General features: G+C 41.0%; 1 protein-coding gene across 2 annotated transcripts in view; it reads left to right on the forward strand.

Annotated features, from left to right (window-relative positions):
• The window catches only part of ATP9B (ATPase phospholipid transporting 9B), a 2,364,768-nt gene that overhangs the window by 2,208,013 nt on the left and 135,623 nt on the right, over window positions 1-21,132 (forward strand). For both annotated transcript variants that reach the window (XM_086965515.1, XM_086965516.1), the window contains exon 21: window positions 8,767-8,856. In XM_086965515.1, the coding sequence (XP_086821641.1) occupies window positions 8,767-8,856 (90 nt within the window). The remainder of the gene's footprint in view (window positions 1-8,766; window positions 8,857-21,132) is intronic.

The raw sequence follows: 21,132 nt of genomic DNA on the forward strand, positions 1-21,132 counted from the left end.
TGTAGTTATGTTCTTCCATATATTACAGGTATGGCCCACAATAATGCTAAAACTATAATGCGCAGTGGTCAGCAACAAATTGTAACTTATACCTATTAAATTCACAATACATATCTGCTGTGAAGGTAGTCCATCACTAGCACTATACAGTTAAAAAACAATCATCAGCAAATGAACACGTATGGAATAAATGAAGAGCTCTGTCACACATTACTGGACAATTTTGGAGGACTTTAATATAGTCCATTCACTGCATGTCTTAAATATCTTTGCAATTTGACTGCTTCTTTAAAACTCACATAGACATTCAGATATAAGATGACAATAAAAATATCCATCCTTACAGATCCCTCCACTCCTCTCTTCACCCATGCCAGCTAAAGACAACAACTATACAGAAAATCTCATATTGGGCAACCCCCTGCAGTAATCGGCTAAGCAGACTCTCGTATGAAAAACCACAAAGGACCTGCATAGTTGTTCAAAGCTAACAGCATATTGAAAACCATAGAACTGCATGTCTGTCACTTATACTCCATCATTCAACACACTGCTATTCTCTGCCTCCAATAACACGATAACGTCACCTTGGTGGTCATCACGCAAGAAATGTAAACTATTCCCACTAAGGTCATAAAAAAAACAACATCCTTCCAACCACACACCCTACATGGTGTAGTATGATACTCATGTAGGCATGCGCTTCAGTGCCCCTCATAGGAGTATCAAGTGCTTTAAAAAGGCTGCATCCTTCGTAGTTACGCAGCGGGATGTTTTATTATCTTATCTTTCCACTACATGTCATTCATACGAGCAATCTAAATGCCTTCCTTCAAGGTCCTGTTAAATTGCTCAACAACACTATTCGTTTCCAGATGGTAAAGCACGCATTTCTTTTGCAAAACGCCATGTTTTTCCAAAAATCTCTTTATCTCCTTATAACAAAATGCACCCCATTGTCAGAGAGCAGAGACTAAGGATATCCTTTTTCCAGAAACAGTTCTTCCAGAAATCTTATTACATCCTTCGTAGAAATATACACTTTTGACTGCAGGCCACTTCAGAAACAGATCAATTAGAACAATTAAATAAAGTTCCGTTTGTATAGGGCCCATGGTATCTACCGCAACTTCATCCCAAAGGACATCCGGCAAACACTAATTTTACTTAGATCGTTTTTTACCCTTAAGAGCCTTTTCAGTATTACAACATTCTGTACAGTCTCGCACTAACTGCTACATAAAAATATTGAGTCCACAGCACCAAAAAACCTGTCTCGTCCATCCTTTTTATTTTTTTGATACCTTAATGTCCGGTGTGGGCCAATTTCAACATCCTGTTGCTTAGCAATGTGCAAGCTAGTACGGGTTTGGTACAATGGCGGAATTGCCCTGCCCAACATTCAACTATACTACTGTAACCTCACAGCTCATAGTGGTTAATCAGTGGCTCCACGCCCCACAGGACGAACTAGCATTGCGCATGGATAGACACACCTTTGGCACAGATGGAATCCTGGACGCACTATATAATAAATCCCCGAAACACGCATTGATTTACCCCACAGCGCACACCATGCGCATCTGGTTTGTGGCACTTCGTGCGCTCGACTGGGAGGGAGTGCTAACACAACACACACCACTCTGGGACACCCCAAGGTTGGGCAAGCTTTGCAACAGTAAAGGCTTCAACCGGTGGTATCTAATAGATATATCCAGGGTGGGAACCTGTGGAAAAAGGGGGAGGTCACATTTGCTCAGCTACAGGCAACATATCAGATGGCAGAGACGGAGGAATACCGATACCTGCAAATCAAACACGCACTTACAAGGGCCATACCTCCGGGAACTGATCTCCCTGAGTCCTCGCCACTTGAGGATCGATTACTGACGGACTGCCTAACCAAAAAGCAATTTCTCTAACATACCTTAAATTGGTGCTACCTGAGGTTCATGGTAGGCTACGAGCATTTTCAGTTCACCATGCTCCCCTTTGTCCTTACCAGCGCTCCTCGGGTGTTCACGAAAGCGATGGCAGTGTTCACAGCTCATCTGCACAGATCAGGGGTTTCAGTCTTCTCCTATTTCAATGACTGGTTGTTGAAGGTGGTCTCGCCCCAGGCAGTCGTCTCCCACCTCCAGACCACGGCCAACCTCCTACATTTGCTGGGGTTCTCCTTCATTGTGCCGAAGTCACACTTGAGTCCCTTTCAGAAGCTCCTCTTCATCGGAGCGGTTCTGGCCACAATGTGGTTTCGGGTCTATCCTCCCAAACAGCGAGTCTGGGATATTCGGGCTATGATTCCGATCTTTCAGCCCTTATTCCGGGTTTCAGTCATACTGACCCTGAGGCTGCTGGGCCTCATGGCCTCCTGCATCCTGCTGGTAGATCATGCCCGGTGGCATATGCGGGCTCTGCAGTGGGATGTGAAGTTCCAGTGGGCGCAGCATTTGGGGAATCTGTTTGACTAATTCAGATCTCAGAGGGCACTGCTCAACAACTGCAGTGGTGACTAAAGAACCAGGGTTGGGTCAACAGCAGATCCCTCTCCTTCCCCAACCAGAACATACAGTGGTGATGGATGCATCCACATGGGGGAGGCGGCGATCAGAGGTCTCTGGTCTCCGGCGGAGTCCGGGCTCCATGTCAACCTTCTGGAGCTCCGGGGGATCCGTCTTGCACTCAAGGCATTCCTTCCCTCTGACCGGGGAAGAGTAGTGCAGGTGTTCACGGACAACACCACCGCCGTGTATGTATGTATGTATGTATGTATTGGTACTCTTTTATAGCGCATGTCTGTCACCCAACGGGTATCCTGGCGCTTTGACTAGAAGGAACCTGCTTCCCACCATGCTGACTTACAAGAACTAAAGTGATCCAACCCTAGGAAAGAGATGTGTTTTGTCATGTCATGTGGTACTGCAACAAACAGGGCGAGTGGGGTTGTGGACCCTATGTCAAGAGGCCCTCCGCCTCTGGACATGGCTGGAACATCAGGGCATATCCATGGTGGTTCAACACCTGGCAGGTTCACTGAACGCCAGGGCCGACGAACTCAGCCTCAGGTGTATGATGGATCACGAATGGCGTCTTCACTCGGAGGTGGTGCAAGGTCTCTTTCGACAGTGGGGGGAGCCTTGGTTAGATCTATTCTCCACCGAAAAGAACGCGCAATGTCAGCGACCCTGCGCGTTGGAATTTCCAAGCCCACACTAGCTAGGTGACTCTTTTCGTCGTGAGTGGGGTTGCAGTCTGTTGTATGCCCAGAGTGCTGAAGAAGCTCAGGCGCGGCCAGGCCCAAGTCATTCTTATGGCTCTAGATTGGGCACGAAGAGTCCGGTATCCCGAGCGGCTCAACTTGGCCATAGATCCTCCAACCCGTCTGGTTCTTCGGTAGGATCTGCTGTCGCAGGAACAGGGGACAGTACTCCACCCTAACCTCTCCAGCTTCCACCTCCTTGCATGGAGATTGAGCGGCGGCAGTTGACGTCTTTCGACCTGCCTCCTGAAGTCTGTGATGTAATTCTGGCAGCCAGGCGTCCCTCCACTAAGACAGTATACGCCTGCCGGTGGAACAAATTTGTGGCATGGTGCACAGCAAAGGCTGTGGATTCCCTTTCTGCCCCTCTTTCTGAGGTTCTCTTGTTGCTTCTTTCTTTGGCCCAGCAGGGCTCTGCTCTGGGCACTATCAAGGGCTATTTCTCGGCCATCTCTGCCTTCCTTCGGCTTCCCGACCAGCCTTTTCCTTTCAAGTCCCCGGTTGTAAATTGTTTCTTGAAAGGCATAATTCATCTCTTTCCTCCTGTTCCCTTCGTTATGCCTCAGTGGGACTTGAACCTGGTTTTAACTTATTTAATGTGTGCTCCCTTTGAGCTGCTTTACAATTGTCCATTGAGGCTTTTAACTCTTAAAACTGCATTCCTGATGGCCATCACCTCTGCCAGACGAGTGAGTGAGCTCCAGGCGCTTTCTTCTAAGCCTCCTTTTCTGCCTGTGCATCCGTACAAAATTGTCCTCAGGACTTGTTCATCCTTCTTGCACAAGGTTGTCACTGCCTTTCACATCGGGCAGACCATCACTTTGGCCACCCTCTTTCCACCTCCACATCCTTCGAAAGCGAAAGAGAGGCTCCACCTTCTGGACCCAAAGCGGGCACTTTTCTTTTATCTTGATCGCACCAAACAGTTCCGGGTGGATGACCAGCTCTTTGTTGGGTACGTGGGCGCATAGACAGGTTGGGCCGTACACAAGCGCACTATCTCCCATTGGGTCATCTTGTGTATCAAAACATGCTATCCTCTTGCAAAGAAGGTGCCCTTTCCACCAGGGTGATGGCAGCCACTACTGCTCTGGGATGAGACGCTCCTCTGATGGATCACTGACAAAATATAGAATACAAAAATATAGAAGAAAAAAATATCAAAGTAAAAATATAGAAAGCAAAAATATCGATGTCCTATCTACAAACAGGTAAGTACAAAAATATAAAAAAATATATATAGTTAGTCAAATTATCGATTTTTTTTAAAAATGTCTTAAAAGTAATTTAAAATTAATGAAATAATAACTATAATTAACTAAAACATACTTACAAATACTTAAATAACTGTACAATTATTAAATAATTAATTTAAGTTAAAAAAAGAAACATACAATTTGATTTTTTAACATATATATATATATATTAATTAGGAATCTTTTTATACATACTATAATTTTTAGCTTATTAATAGAATGGTTCTTCTTGTTCTATTTTGACTTTCCAAATAGAAATAATTAGAAATTAGGATGATGAATTTTTGTATTTAAACATTAAGAAATGACGCCTAAATGCTAATAATTGTTTCAGTGGTAGTTCCATAGGTTTTCCGCTAATGCTTGCACTTTATCACAACTTTTTTTCACTTATGCACTTTTAGGCACACGCACTTTACTATCTTGCTGCTAAAGGTATTAGATTGCTTATTTGCACATATGAGAAATATCTCTTTTTTATAAAAAGAGAAATTCAACATGTAAGGATTGTACCCTGATATATTTGTATTTTATTGAATATATGTTGACGATTTCCTGGATTTAACCAGTTATAAACTCTTGTATGTCTATTCAGCAATAGCAACTTAGTATCAGCGGTAGTGCATTGTCACTGTTTAGTATTTACCACATGATCATGGTGGGCGTCACCAGGGGGTGGCGCCCAAGTCACTGCATACACCTATAAAAAGAGCATAATTGATTATAAACATGTTGCAGCGTGATCAAGGGCTTTCCGCCCGAAACGCGTCGCTGGTTCTGTTTTAAATCTGCAATAAAATTACCATCTTTGCTGAATTGCTGGTCCGGTCCTCTTCCTTGCTGGCGTGGAGGCGGTGTCTGCGAGCGCAGAGCAGGCTGGGGAGGAATCCTTTTTTCATATATATATATATATATATATATATATATATATATATATATATATATATATATATATATATATATATATATATATATATATATATATATATATATATATATATATTAACACAATATTAATTAAAAATACACAATATTTTTACTTTAGGATAGCGGGAAGGTAAAATGTACTATTACCACTCCAGCAACTACAACAGTAGGGTAAGCGTTGGATAGCGTAGGGGTACAAATTACTATTCCCACTCCAGAGAGTGCAACAGTAGGGAAAGAGTTGGATAGCGTAGGGGCAAAAATTACTATTCCCACTACAGAGGGTGCAACAGTAGGGAAAGCATTGGATAGCGTAGGGGTAAAAATGACTATTCCCACTCCAGAGAATGCAACAGTAGAGAAAGCGTTGGATAGCGTAGGGGTAAAAATTACTGTTCTCTCTCCAGTGAGTGCAAAAGTGGGGAAAGCGTTGGATTGCGTTGGGGTAAAAATTACTATTCCCACTCCAGAGAGTGCAACAGTAGGGAAAGTGTTGGATAACGGGAGGGTAAACATTACTATTCCCACTCCAGAGAGTGCAACAGTAGGGAAAGCGTTGGATAGCGTAGGGGTAAAATTACTATTCCCACTCCAGAGAGTGCAACAGTAGGGAAAGCGTTGGATAGCGTAGGGGTAAAAATTACTATTCCCACTCCAGAGGGTGCAATAGTAGGGAAAGCGTTAGATAGCGTAGGGTTAAAAAATACTATTCCCACTCTAGTGAGTTTAACAGTAGGGAAAGTAAACATTTAATATAATAATACAAATAAATTAAATATCAATACCAATACAAAATTAATTAAAATACATTACAAATTTAAAATTATGTAATAATTAATCAATTAAAAATACAAATACATATTAGTTATTAAAATTAATTTCCTATTAATACAAATTAATTACCAATTAACAATTAATTAACAGTAAATTAAAAATCAATACCAATAAATAAATAAAAATGATTTATTTATTTACAATTAAATTACTTCCCACCCTATTCCTCAATAAACACACAACCCGATACGGAAAATAAATTAATAAAATGAACATAATTATCAATTAATCAATTTATAAAAATTAATTAACAATTGAAAATTAATTACCAATTAAAAATGATTTATTTACAAATTAATAATTAATTAACAATTAATTCAAAATAAATACCAATATATAAATTAACATATTTAATTAATTTCAATTAAAATACTTCCCACCCTATTCCCCTATAAACCCACAACCCGCCACAGAAAATAAATTAATTAAATTAACATAATTATCAATTAATCAATTAATGAAAATTAATTACCAATTAAACATTAATTAACAATTAATTCAAAATGAATACCAATAAATAAATTAACATATTTAATTAATTGCAATTAAATTACTTCCCACCCTATTCCCCTATAAACCCACAACCCGCTACGGAAAATAAATTAATAAAATTAACATAATTATCAATTAATCAAAATTAATTACCAATTAGAAATTCATTACCAATAAAAAATTCATTAATTACAAATTAATAATTAACAATTAATTCAAAATAAATACCAATATATAAATTAACACATTTATTTAATTACAATTAAATTACTTCCCACCCTATTCCCCTTTAAACCCACAACCCGCTCAGATTAAAATTACACAAAAATTAAATAACATAAAAAAAACTTAAAAAAATTAGATATTATTAAAAATTCAATATATCTTAATTACTATATTATATACTTCGATATTTTAACTTTCTATATTTTAATCAGCGATATTAAATTACTTACCTTCAAAACGATATTTTTCGCCACTATATTCTGTCCAATCGATATTTTGTCCATTCTATATTTTTACTTAGATATTTGTGCTATTCTATATTTTTTAATCAATATTATGTCTGTATACCCCTCTGAATGACATCTGTCAGGCGGCTACTTGGGCATCACTGCACACGTTCACCGAGCACTGCTGCCTGGACAGTCAAGTCCGGAGAGATGGCTTCTTTGGCTGTTCTGTTCTCTAGGACTTTCTGGTGTGAACTTGGTTTGCAAATCCACCCACGAGGTTGCTGTCTAAGGTAAGGAATCTATAACTAAAGTGTTTCTTTCAGATGAACATATTAATTAACTTCGGTAACGATATAATGATATATCTGTAAGAAACATTAGTTAGTTATAGATTCCCTACCCCCCCCCAACCATGCTCCCTGTTCTGTGAACTGATTTCTAGGGTTAAGGTTATCCTTTCAGGGCCCTAGTTTTGTGCACCAGTGGTCAGTGTCTTGCATGGCTCTGCGTTTCTGGCACGGAAAGTCGTGTACTAGAACTGACGTCTGCTTGTGAGGGGGGCGTCTAGGTAGCTGCCGCAACGTCATCCCGGCTACACAACACAAACGACGAATGCGTAGCCAACTGATGCCACCTTCCAACACCCAGAGGTACTGCTGACGAAAAACTTTCCTGGATCCAGTCTGACGCCTGGGGGTAATTCTCAGGTACGGAATCTATAACTAACTAATGTTTCTTACAGATTTATTGTTTCCGAAGTAAAGTAACTTGTTCTTTAGGGGGAATTAACCGTAATCCCCTGAACAATCAAGCCATAACTTTCAGTCTGAGCGTTTCCAGGAAGCTGGGGCTGCTCCCCGTCATAAAGTTGCTGCACATTACCTCCCCCTCTCAGGACAATGTGTCTACTATGACCCAGGGATTGCTCCGCATCACGGACTGACCCCCCCCAAGCCCCTCCCCCAGGCAACCAGTCTCCACAGTAAGTTTGAGGCCTGTTCCCCATCGCAAAAGCTATCCAGACAGACTCCCATTGAGCAGAAGCTGCAGGTGCCCACTCCTGGCATATGCATTGGGTCGGAAGTCAGTAAGGGGCAGCACTTGGCAGGCGATCAGGTCTCACCCATCCAGCCCGGCAGTGAATGCAAATTCATAGTCCATATTCAATGCAGTATAGACTGATCCATCTCAACAACACAGCAGTTGTGCAAGGCTGTGATGTGACCCGCCAGTGGGACCAAAGCAGACCAGACGATCACACCAAGAACCCTCATGTCTGCAATCAGCTACAACAAGCCATAGCTCCCACAACATTCAACCCATTTCTCTATGTCATTAAAAGGAAAGAACTTAGGCAAAACAAAAGCACAGAACCATTCTAATAGTAAAGCACCTGCATCAGTGTCAAAGACAGATTTCCGATGGAAGAGGGAAACCGACTCACCGAACACAATGTGTTACAAATCAATCAGTTGGTTATACTTCTTTGTTCTACTACTCTTTCACTGCTTGCATTGTAAACAATTATTTTTATTTATTGCAGGTAAGCAATCGAGGAGAAGCTCATTTGGAGCTAAATGCCTTTAGAAGGAAGCATGACTGTGCCCTGGTGGTCTCGGGTGATTCCCTAGAGGTAATTTCTATTGTTTTTTATTTCAAATAACTAACACAAATGCATAGAAATCAGATTTGTTCAGGTCATGGAGTTCTTGAAACATTAGGAAATAATATACAAAATCTAATGTAGATTTAATACTTTTCTAGATGTTTCATATACAGATAAAGTGTTAATTCAATTAGCCTCTCCATCTTTGAGTAACAATAGTGAGTCTAATTTTCTAGTAAGGTTGTAAGACATTCAAATCTCAAGTAATTCGCTCTGTAGAATGTATTTGAGGGTTTTAAACTACTCCTGGGAAGAATTTACGAATTGATCTGATATCTTGGAGAGATAATATTTCTTTGCAAATTAAATACCAGCTTAATACTCCTTGCAAACTCTCCTTACATCCTTCTTTTGTAGTCTCCGGTGTGTTCTTTTGCTATAGTATTAATCATTGTGACAACTGTCTTTATTTCCTTGAGCTCACCTTAAAGTAGGTGGTTTAAATTACTTCATTTTGTACACTTTATAGTACATAGTTGCATTCTTCTTTACAGCAGCCCATGTGACAGTCTCAGTGTATGCCTTTAGAGCCCTCACTAAAAGAGACCTGCAGCCCTCAAAACTGTTCACAGTGGAGAACAAGCATTTAAGCGCCCATTACATACAACCACTAGCTTAGTCTGATGGGGACTCTTTGAAAATAAAAGACACCGACTAAGGGATCTATTACAATGTCGTTCGGAAAGCATTTTGACCGAATCGGTCTTGGAATGGTTTCCAACCGAATCGGAGTTGGGTAGTCCGACCCACCGATTACAATGGTTCCGGATTCCATTCTGTTGGACTACCATTGACTTCAATGGGGGCCTGTGTTCTGACCGAATACATAGGTTTCCATTGAAGAAAGGGGTGGGTGGGGAAAATTGTGCACCCTGTGGCGGCAACCCCTTGGTGCCTGCCAGATTGTGCATGGTTTGAAAGGGAGGTCCATTGAGTACCCCCTCGGGCCCCATTCGGAAGGCTCCGGGTGAAGGAGGCCTGCTACGGGCCCCCATCGTGAGATTCTCACAGCCAATCCGTGTCAGACAAACTGATTCGGAAAGGATATCCGAATCCGCCATCATAATCGCTCGGTCAGAAACGCGGTCCGTAGACCTGTACGAGTCAGCTCCGAACAACTCTGTCCCTCCGAATGCCATCCGGAACGAGTTCAAAAGTCCGAACTCTTTTGGAACATCGGAATTGGTTGTTCGGAAAGCTTTCCGAATAGGATTCTGTGGACCCAAATCCAATTGGAAGCCTTTCTGAACAACATCGTTATCGACCCCTAAGTAGTCTGTATCAGTGACCCTGTAAATACTAAAACCCACCCTGGCCGGTCCACCATTAATGACCGGCTATTTAATGCAAATGTATGCAAAAATCTTCGGGTAGGGTACAGTGTCCATATCTAACAGAAACAAAACATAATATGCAGAATCATATCACTTAATACTAAAACACATTTTGATCAATCAATTATGTCTTCAAGTAACAAAATAAAGTAGCATCTTCATTAGGTTATACATAATATTAACATGACCAATAGATGATCCAAAGCAATGTCTAAAAAGCAACAGCCAACACATGCTTTGTGGTATTCAGAAAAATGTGCTTCTTCAGAGCTGTAGTTTCTTTTACTATAAAACAAGACAGAATTTGAAAGATACATATTATACTTACATACAAAGTTTCAAAATAACCTCTATTATTAATTCACATCCTCAAGTAATATACATTGAAATGGTTAATGTGTATACACAAATATTCAATTTGACACTTAAATGGTCTAAAAACCTATTGATAATCCTACATGCAAAAATTGATATAAACAATAAAGTGCAATCAAATTCAAATTTGTATATATGGACAGAAAATAGATGTCTACTACAAACAGCATTGGCCTCCATCTTAATATTTAACTTTGCCAAATAATTTAAGAATTCACATGTTTATACAATTTGTGCTCTTATTGTCTTGATCACTTGATCCCAATAATATTTTAAGTTTGTGGCATACCCTCTGTACTACAATTGGTTTACAAAGAAAGGGGGCACATAGTAAAAAAGCAATTCATCAACTATCTTTGCTTCTATCACTTATGTCACAATGCAAAGTATAGATTATAAATGGAGCTATGTAGCTTCCTCAGTGTAATGGATTATCCAATAAAATAGAGCAGGGGTCTCCAACCTTTTCTGTAATAAGATATACTTATGTTCAATGAAAATATTACAGAGTTACTAATATTATTGCAGATGTTATAGTAACCACATAAGACAAGGTTTCATTGATGAACACCATATGCAAGAGTACTAGCAGTGATCACCTCGGTGCATCAGGCATGGTTACCAGCAGGAATGTAAAAAAATGCTTTATCTTTGTTAAATGCCTCTACTTGGCTAACCTAACAGTCATTGCTGTAATGCCACTAGCATCATGTTAAAAATATTAGTGATAAGTGGTCCCCAACACTGTATATTTTTTGTCACTCAAATGTCTGCTTTAAATATATATTGGAAATGCAATCATTATTCCCCAAACTTCAACTTATGTGTTCTGAAAATACACACACATTTTCATCTCAAATACATGCTTTTCAGTTTTAGAATAAATATATAAATTCAACCAAACAAAAGCTTGTAATTTAGTTCAGTGGGCTGCACACAAGAGAGCTACTTACAGGTAGCTAAACAGCTACCAGTAGCTCAGAAGCTTCTCATACGAGAACTCTTCAGTAAGGAATGCATCTACAAGCACATTGAAGAATGCTATTGTCTAATTACTCACATTTTAAATAGCTCTGAGAACCCCCATACACATCTTAACAAACCTACCACTGATTTATATATGCAAAATCCCTTCTTGTATCTTCATACGTCATTTCTTTCAAAAGTCAAGGCATTAGAGCAGTCCCTGTAATTTCATCCTACAAAATGTGGATATATCTAAAAAGTATAATATTAAACATATTCAGAGATACCTCAGTGACAAGGCTCATGAAAAAAAAGGAAAATGTCACAACATATAAGTTTCCCATAAGAAACCATTGACACATAACGTACGTTAGAATCCGATGCTCAAACTTCTATTTTCCAACCAAATGAGTTCAAATACACATTTTGTTTGCTGTGACTAAATTCAAATTATATAGATTAACAGCAGTCATGTATCATATTGTGGATTTGAATTCTACTTCACTTTTCATCCATGGGGATCATTGAAATTCATTGTGCCCGCAAAATCTACCAGGCAACAAAAGCATTTTCTCTGCAAAAAAATATACAAACATTATACAGCCAACTAAGTGGAAACATCCTCCTGATAATCATGCCCTCAGTATGCTGTTATTACAACAATCAGTGGCTAAGGTCATAGAGACGTACCTTCCACAGTAAGTTAACAATCAGTGTCGTATCATCCCACTCACAATGGTATTTAGAAACCCGCCCAAACGAGTCTTATTTATCTCTTTTCCAGCCAGTAGGGCATGCCATCTTGAAATCATGCACTTTTGCCAGATTCAAAGTGTTGCAACGCAAACTAATAGAGGAACCTAAAAAGGCCTGTGAACAAATGCTCTGCATGATATAAAAACCAAATGTGAACTTGCAATTAATTAAAGTTTGAATTTGATAAACAGACTGTGTTTTACCACATGTAAACACACATTCCATTTTGTACGTATTTGCAACAGATGCATCTGTTGCACTTAAACCAGCTGCTGAAGACAAGTACATAACCAGGTGTTACTTTTAGCGGAGAGTCCTTAAAAGATTTGTGGCAGTGTGACATATACATTGTACAAGTTCCTAATTTATTGCCTTGTTCGTTATTGCAAGTTTCTTTAACTAGAATCATACAACTTCCATAGATCATTTCTTGTATAAACAAAACAAATAATTCTTGAATCATTATTATACATCTTCCATGAATCAATTCACATAACAAAAATCAAGTTTCCATCAAGAAATCAAACTATTTTTTTTTTTTTTTTTTTTTGGTAATCCTCATATATCACAGGTGGAACTCTTGATGGGACACTGGCTCCTCCATGCACTGCTGGCCGTTCTGCACTGACCCTCGTTGGTTTTGGCCTGATGCAAGTTGGTTTGCCCGCACCCTCAAGTAGCCACTACCTTCCCCTCCAAACTCCTTTTCTTTCACCGATCCGTGTGCGCCCTTTGCTACTTAGGAGTACGGGGAACCAGCAGGGCTCCAGACAAATCATTGGAAAACCAATCATCGAGCTTGCCATGCCGCCAAGGCTGCCCACACATTCGTCATGCTTCTGGGATCGCATGCCACATCTGATTTACAAGTTAACATAATCTGCCTCAGGCAATTAGCAAAGGTTGGAGGAGTTGGATCTTTCCATGCCCTGCAGATCTCGCGCCTTGCTAAGAGGATGATAAAAAATACAAATTTGGTGGAAAAGTCATTAACTTGATAGTTCATCACAAGCCCAAACATGACTGTGAACCTTGGGAGTGCTATAGGCGTTAAGAGGACTTCTTCCAGAAATTCCTTTATCTTCCCCCAATATTCCGCTAAATCAGGACAATCCATAAACATATGTACATCGTCAGCCTTCAAGAGGCCACACCTTGGGCAATTGTAGTCCATGTTTGAGAATTTTGCCAATTTCTTCGGGGTTATATAGACCCTATACATAGTGTATAAGTGATTCCTTTTCAAAGCAGCCGGCTTAATTACGGCGTTCAACACCTTGAAGGAGTCGCGCCAAGAATCCAAAAGAGGCCCATTAATCTGGGTGAGGGCGTCACACCATAATTTACTGATTTCAACCTCCGTCACATCCTCCCCTTCTAACATTGCCGAGTACCAAAAAGATATTTGGCTTTTCCACTTACCCCTTCTAGCTACCGCATCAAATTTAGGGTTAGGGGGGTTATTATCATTTGGTGTCCCAGATCTCGTTGTCCACCAGCCTGACAGTTGGTAGTATTTAAACCGCGTCAGGGCCCCCCTTGTTAGATTGGACAATGCGTCCCAGCTTAAGAGATTGCCATCTTCCTGCAAATCTCCCCACCTCTGCAACCCTGCCTGTTTCAAAGGTAGTGACAGTTGATCATTAAGGCAGGCTGGGAGGCCTGGTGAGTCCCATATGGGTGCCTGTGGTGCGTAATAGGTAATGTTTAGTTTAGTCCTTACAAATACCCAATTTTTCAAGGCTGACCTTAAAATCTTCAACCTTACTTTTTTAAAGAATTTTGGGTCCCCAAACTTATAAAGAAAAAAACTGGAACCCTGAGGAACCTCCTTTAATAGCACAGAAAATAGCAGCCCCATTGATGATTGGTCCATATGACCCGCCATAATTCTAAAATGCTTAAAATGAAAAGCGTGGCAATACAGCATTAAATCTGGAAAAGCGAGTCCTCCCGTCTTGAGACCCCTTCTTAATTTCTTCCACGCTATGCGCGGGCCTTTGGCATTCCAAATGAATGAGCCCAGTTTTCCTTGAAGTTTTTTAGTTAAGGGTGCTGGAAAGGATAATGGGATGGCATTAAATAGAAAAGTGACCTTAGGGAGCACTATCATTTTCAGGAGATTCACTCTCCCGTATATGTTTAGAGGCAGAGAGGACCAACGTTGCAATAAAGCAATTGTGTCTTTAATGATCCTTTCTAGATTAGTTTTGGGGATTTCATCTATCTCATTAACCAGGTGAATTCCCAGGTACCTCATTTTGTTCTTCTTCCCTAACGAGCTGGACTGCTGATTCCATTCCATTATTTCCGTCTTTTCAGCATTAATTGCATACCCCGAAATGTTACCAAACCCCATTGCAAGATCTAATAGTCTAGGGATTGCCTCATCCGGATTTATAGTATACATTAACAGGTCATCTGCGTACAAAGCAAACTTAAACTCCACTTCCGCAATCTTAAAGGGTTTAATTATAGGATCGGCTCTTAATAAACAAACGAAGGGCTCTATATACAGGTCAAACAAAAGAGGGGATAGGGGACATCCCTGACGAGTGCCTCTGGAGATATGAAACTTCTCTGTCAAAGAACCATTTACTAAGACCTTTGCTGTTGGTTCTGAGTACAAAAGCTTAATGGCTGTTATATAGTTCGTCGGAAAACCAAATTTTTCCATCGCCAACCACAAATAGTTCCAGTCAACTTGGTCAAATGCCTTCGCAGCGTCTACTGCTACTATGGTCAGAGGCAATTTCTTTTCTTGAGCTACATCAATTGCAGCCACCACTTGAAAGGTCAGCTCATTGAGCTGCCTGTCCGGGATGAAGCCCCTTTGGTCGCAATGTACTACAGATTTTACTACCTTTGCTAATCTCGTAGCCAATACCCCCGCGAATATTTTATAGTCAACATTTAGAAGTGAAATGGACCTGTAGGACTCAATCCTACTCGGATCTTTATTTGGCTTCAACAATAATGTGACCGTTGCCTCCGCCCATGACCTGGGGACCTGTCCCCCCCTGAGTAAAACTTCGTTAAATAATAGGGTCAGAACCCCTATGATCTGCTCTAAAACGGTTTTAAACAGCTCCACTGGGAGCCCGTCTGGGCCTGCGGCTTTACCCTTAGCCATTTTTGACACCTGAGCCCTGACTTCCCCTTCTTGGATTTCTGAACTAAGATAAGAACAATCAATCTCAGATAACTTAGGGAGCTGGACATTTGCAAACCAGGATTCTGCTTGTTGCTTATCCCCAGAGGAGTTAGGTCCATAAAGAGACTGCATGTATCTCTTTGCTTCTTCTCTGATACAGTCATCCTTGTTAGTTTTTTCCCCTGTACCTGATAAAACCAAGCTGTCTATCTGGTTTCTTGTTCTGTCGGCTCGGGCCTTCCATGCCAAGAGACGACCACACTTCTCACCGTAAGCAAACTGTTGTAAATTACTAATGTCCCACTTTTCTTTTAGGACCTTGTCCAGCCCTGCTTGAAATTCTGCTCGCAGACAATCCAGCTCTCTCTGAAGTATTTGCCTGTTGTCCGACTCCTCTGCCGATGCCCTCTGTAACTCCTGTTCCTTAAGCTTGATTCTAGAAATCCTTGCTTCCCTTTTCTCTTTCCTCAGTCTATTCCTCCTGATCATCAGAGTTGTTAATAGGCCTCGGGAGAAAGCTTTATACGATTCCCAGACAATTTGTTTATTTGCTGACCCTGTATTGACCCTAAAAAATTCTTCGGACTGGGTAACTAAATCCTGTCGCACTCCTTCTTCCAGCAGCAGCGTCCGATCCAGTGTCCATCTCCTATGATGTTTTTTCTGTATCATGTTGACTACCATTTCCACCATTGAGTGGTCTGACAGAATTGCAGGGACATAAGATACAGAATCGACTGCCGATGAGAGGTTCTTGTCTACCAGGAAAAAATCTATCCTCGAATGGTGCCCATATCTTCTACTGTAGAAAGAGTAATCTCTTCCCCCTGGGTTTTTGAATCTCCAAATGTCCATCAAATTAAAATCCCTCATGATGTTCTTAAGTTCTAGACTATTTTTTTTGGGGGGGGAAAACTTCACTCTCGATGTTCTATCAAGATCTCTGTCAAAAATAAGATTAAAGTCTCCCCCTACAATTATCGGGCCTGTTGTCTCTATTAAGTTAGTTTTAAGTTTTATCAGGGCCCCAGGGGCGTCTAGATTCGGGCCATAGTATACTGCGCAGACCAAGGAGGCACTTCCCACCATCAGAGAAGCTATCAACCATCTGCCTGAAATGTCCGTGTCGTGTTTTAACAACCTAATCCCTGAGCCTGCTCTAATAATCACAGCCACCCCCCGTGTACTACCGCTCTGTCCCGAGGAAATAATGTCCTGGACCCATCCACATCTCCCGAATATTTGACTACATTCTTCCCTCTCTACATGCGTCTCCTCTAATAAACAAATATGAGCCCCTGATCTGAACAAAAAATCTATAACCCTTCTTGCTTTAGACCTGTCCCTTAACCCATTAACATTCCAGCTTATAATTTTTATGCTATTTGTGGTGTCGGCCATAATTCTCTATGATCCCTTTAAGCATTTTGAGCCAAGTCCCTACCTGAACATGAACTATTTTCAAACCAATATGAGGATTTATTTTACTTTTTTCCCCTGCTCCACTCCCTCCTCCCCCCCTCCCCAGAGGAACCCCCCCCTTTACTCCTATGGCGATCTTGTCGCCAGTCGGGAGCTCACCAGACTTCCGGGTGGAAACCCTTACGTGATTATTTTTTCTATGTACATGCGACAAAGGCTAGATAGATTAATCAATTCATCCCCTCTTCCCCACTGTTCCCCACTATTTCCGAGTTGAACAAATTAAACACCCCTTATCTTGAAAGAGAATTCTTTTTTTTTTTTTTTTTTTTTTTTCACCCTCTTTTACATTATAACCCTCTTTTTATTTTTCCTTCTTTTCTAACTTCCTGATTTACTTTGCCATGTATTTCCTTATTCTTGGAATCTGCTCGCACCCTGAGACCCAATGACCCTGCACACACCATTTATCACCTTGAAACACGTGCTGCTTAGATTCTAAGCTAATGATCTAACTTAAATTTGCTCTCCACACCCCAGGGGTTTTTCAGAGGCTTATATTTCTTCCTCAAATGTACTTTCACGCATCAAGATGAGGAAGGAGTCGACCTCTTGTACAGAATTAAAGTTATGAGTTTTGTTTTTCCAAACTACTCTCAAAAAGGCGGGGAACTTCATCTGCACCTGAGCCCCTAAGCTCCTCAAATCAGGCATTCGACTCCCCAGCTCCCACTGCCTTTGTGCTGTTATCTTCCCCACATCAGAACGAATCAGGTAGTTAGCTGAACCTAATTGTAGAGATTTTTCCTTCAGAGCTTTACTCAGAATCAATTCTTTAACCGAAAAGGATAAGAAATTCACCAAAATTTTTCGAGGCTCTGACCTCCCTGTGCGTTGCCTAAAAGGATCTCTGTGGGCTCTTTGTATCTCTCTTTCAAGATCTATTTCTGGACTGTCTTTTAGGACGCCCTCTCTGAGAATTTTACATATAAAGGCTTTGACATCCCCATTTTCCAGCCCTTCCGGAATTTTTAAAAATTTCAGATTGTTCCTTCTTGAGTGGATTTCTAATCTTTCTACATCCATCTGAAGGTCTCTATTTCGCGCTCTTAGTGTCTCAATGTCTCTTTGATGTCTCTGAGAGGCTCCTTTTAAGAAACTGACATCTTCCTCCAGCACCTCGGTGCGTTTGCTGACATCCACCAATTTTTGCTCCAGACTGGCGCACTGATCATGAATGATTTTTTGGTTAGCCTCAGATGTGTCAAATTTCTGATCAAGTTTTGTCAACAAATCCTCTCTGAGACTTAGAAGCAGAGCTCCCACCTGTGACAAGCCTGCGTCCGGGGTTGTCTCTAACGATCTAGCAGAAGATAGGGTGCTGGCCTGGGTGGCCTGTGCCGACGTCTGACCAGAAGGTCCACCCTCTATTCTGATTTCATCCTCTTGCACTGGCTCTTCCTCTAACCTCTCCTGGCTCTCTTGATTTGTCGCGTCCTCTAACTGTCCCAGAACCGTGTAGCTGTTTTTTAGAGTCACTGCGAAAGAAACACCTGGTATATCAGGAGAAGTATGATCCGAAACATCTCTGACACTTTGAGGGTCTGTGGCTTTTAGGCCCTTAGATGTGGAGTAACTAGACGGACCCGATGATCCTGGTGAACTGGAGCAGGGGGCACTCCCTCCCCCTAATGGGGTGTCAACCACCTTCTCCATTATTTTAAAGTAAGCCTTTAAAGAGGGTGTGGGCTTGGGGACAGTCCCGCAGGTCTTTAGTGGCTTCAGCTTCTGCTTCTGCCTTTGCTTTTGCTTAGTCACTTCCCCCACGATATTACTCCTACTACTCCTCTTTCTTCTTCCTATCGGGGAGATTGGGATGACACCTGTAGAGACAGCGACGGGTACCTCAGCTCCTAACTTCTGTATCGTGGACCTTCACTGATACCTATTCCGAACTGGTGGTTTGGAAGGGGGAAGAGGTGGGGGGGGGAGGGGGGGGGAGAGGAAAGAACTTTGAGGGATACGTTTGAGGATATATTGGAAGGCACCTTACTCTTTCCCTTATCTTTGATGGCAGTCTTATTCTTGTTCTTACCGGCCTCCCCCACCAAGTTCTCTGAAAAAGTAACTACCTCCTCGTCTTGCCTGAGATGAGTAGGCTGATTCACTGGTATTGTGCTAACTTCAGAGTCCATGCCCTTATCCTGTAACAAACGCTGGAGCTTACATGCTGTCCCACCACTGCTGAGTTTCAGCACAACAGTGCTCCTCTGGTGCTTATATAGCCGTCCTCCCCTCTCTTCACCCCCCTGCACCTCACCCTCCTCCTTTAAGGAGGCACGATACACAAAGTTATTAATTAGCGGCGAGCTGAGGCTTACTCTTGCCAACAGCCGCCTAGCTTGCCTCAATGCAAAGGTCCAATCCCTTGAGCCCTGCGCTATTCCGCTGAAATACCTCCTCTCCTTTTGCGCAGATGGGTGGTTACAGGGACCTCCGACTTTGCAGCCCGTTGGTCCAGAATCGAATTCTGGAATTCGCCTGATCAAGCTCATTACACGCCGCCGGCCGGCCGCCTTCACTTCCTGGTCCGTCTCCGTCTCCGTTCGCGTTTCTCACCGCCCCTCTGCTCCCCTAGGTCCTAGCGCCGGACGCTCTCCTGGGCTGGTGAAAACGCCGCCGCCTCGTCTTACTTGGTTACTTTTCCGTATTGCGGGGAAAAACAAAGAAGAACACCGTTTTTGAGCCTCTGTTGCTGCCTTTTCCACGGGGAAACCACCTCCGGACCGGAGCTCCCTCAGCAGACGTCAGCCTGCCGCCATGTTCCTCCCTAAAAGTGCACAAATGTCATTGAGAAATCAAACTATACATCAAAACTAATTTCAAGAATACATGTATAAGCCTATTTCAAGATCCAAAATTAAGTGATCCAGATGTATTGATGTGTGCATCCAAAATAAGGACCTTACAAGCTCTATTTGTGTAGATTATATGACCATCATAGTGTAGGATAGTAACTGACCCATGATAGGGTCAGACATCCCTGGTCTAGGCACTTTTTGAAAACTCTTACCAGTGAATCACTTTACAGATCGTGGTGTTCAATCTCCTTATACTTCTTGTTGGGGAGAAATAAAAACTTGCTACTTAGAATGAAGATAAAGTTAATGTACATTATTTTGATGGATCGCCTCCGGAATTGTCTATAAGCAAAGATGTTCTGAAAATAGATGGAGTAGGTAATATAGCTTGGCTAACTTACGTCGAAACAACATTGAAGGAGGCTGGACTTCGTTACCTCTTCTTGGAACCTTCTAACTGCAGTTCTATATTGAAAATTGACCTAAAAGCTTGACTGCTTTCAAATCGCCAGATAAAAAGGAAGAATAAAAATATTAAGCTCCCAACAGTTAAATCTTACCTGCCGTGCCCCATCATAGAATTAACAAACTCAAATAGAACATATCTAACCTTTGTTACTAATCTGCCACATAGGTATGTCTTGGTGAGGTTTTGTTTAAATTATATTCCGTTAATGCTGGGTACTCCTCGTAATGTTTTTGTTGTTTCTGAAATCCCATTTTGTACATGTGATAATTAATCTACGCAGGATGACATGCATTTTTTGCTTTTCTGTAAATGTTATTATAATGAAAGGAAACGTTTCATTATCCCTATTCTGCAAAAAATGAATTCTAAACAGTGTCGCTTGGCACTCTAATACCTCCAGCTACTTCCTGATCCTTTTATCTGTTTCTCTTTAGCATCTTTTTTATTACTGGCACTAAAAAAGAGATCTATAACTACTTTAAATGATTTTTCTATAAAAATGAATGATTTTATGATTGTGTATATGATCATGAATTTGTATTTGTGGTTTTAAATTCATAACTTTTTCTCATGCGTGTTGTAATGTTGGGAATTGTCTTTTATATGTCATATACTTTTTATGCCTACTTTGTGTTGGCAAAATAAAGTTTCTGACTGACTGACTGGCCTATAAGCGTAATTGTTTTGACACAGAGAATAAGACCTGTATTCAATAGCACTTAAAATAAATTGAGCCTTGAAAAAGATGGTCACCTCGAAACATGTGTTAGCTGTTTCTTATTATCAAATCATTCGGTTGTCTTTCAATGTCACTCCATAAAAACCTGATGAATTAAATCCAGAAATAAATGTATATATTTTGTTTGCAAGAAATTTAGGAGTGGGTCATTTTTTATCTAATCTGAA

The sequence above is a fragment of the Lissotriton vulgaris genome, chromosome 4_1 (genome assembly GCF_964263255.1).
Source record: "Lissotriton vulgaris chromosome 4_1, aLisVul1.2, whole genome shotgun sequence".
Taxonomy (NCBI): Eukaryota; Metazoa; Chordata; class Amphibia; order Caudata; family Salamandridae; genus Lissotriton; species Lissotriton vulgaris.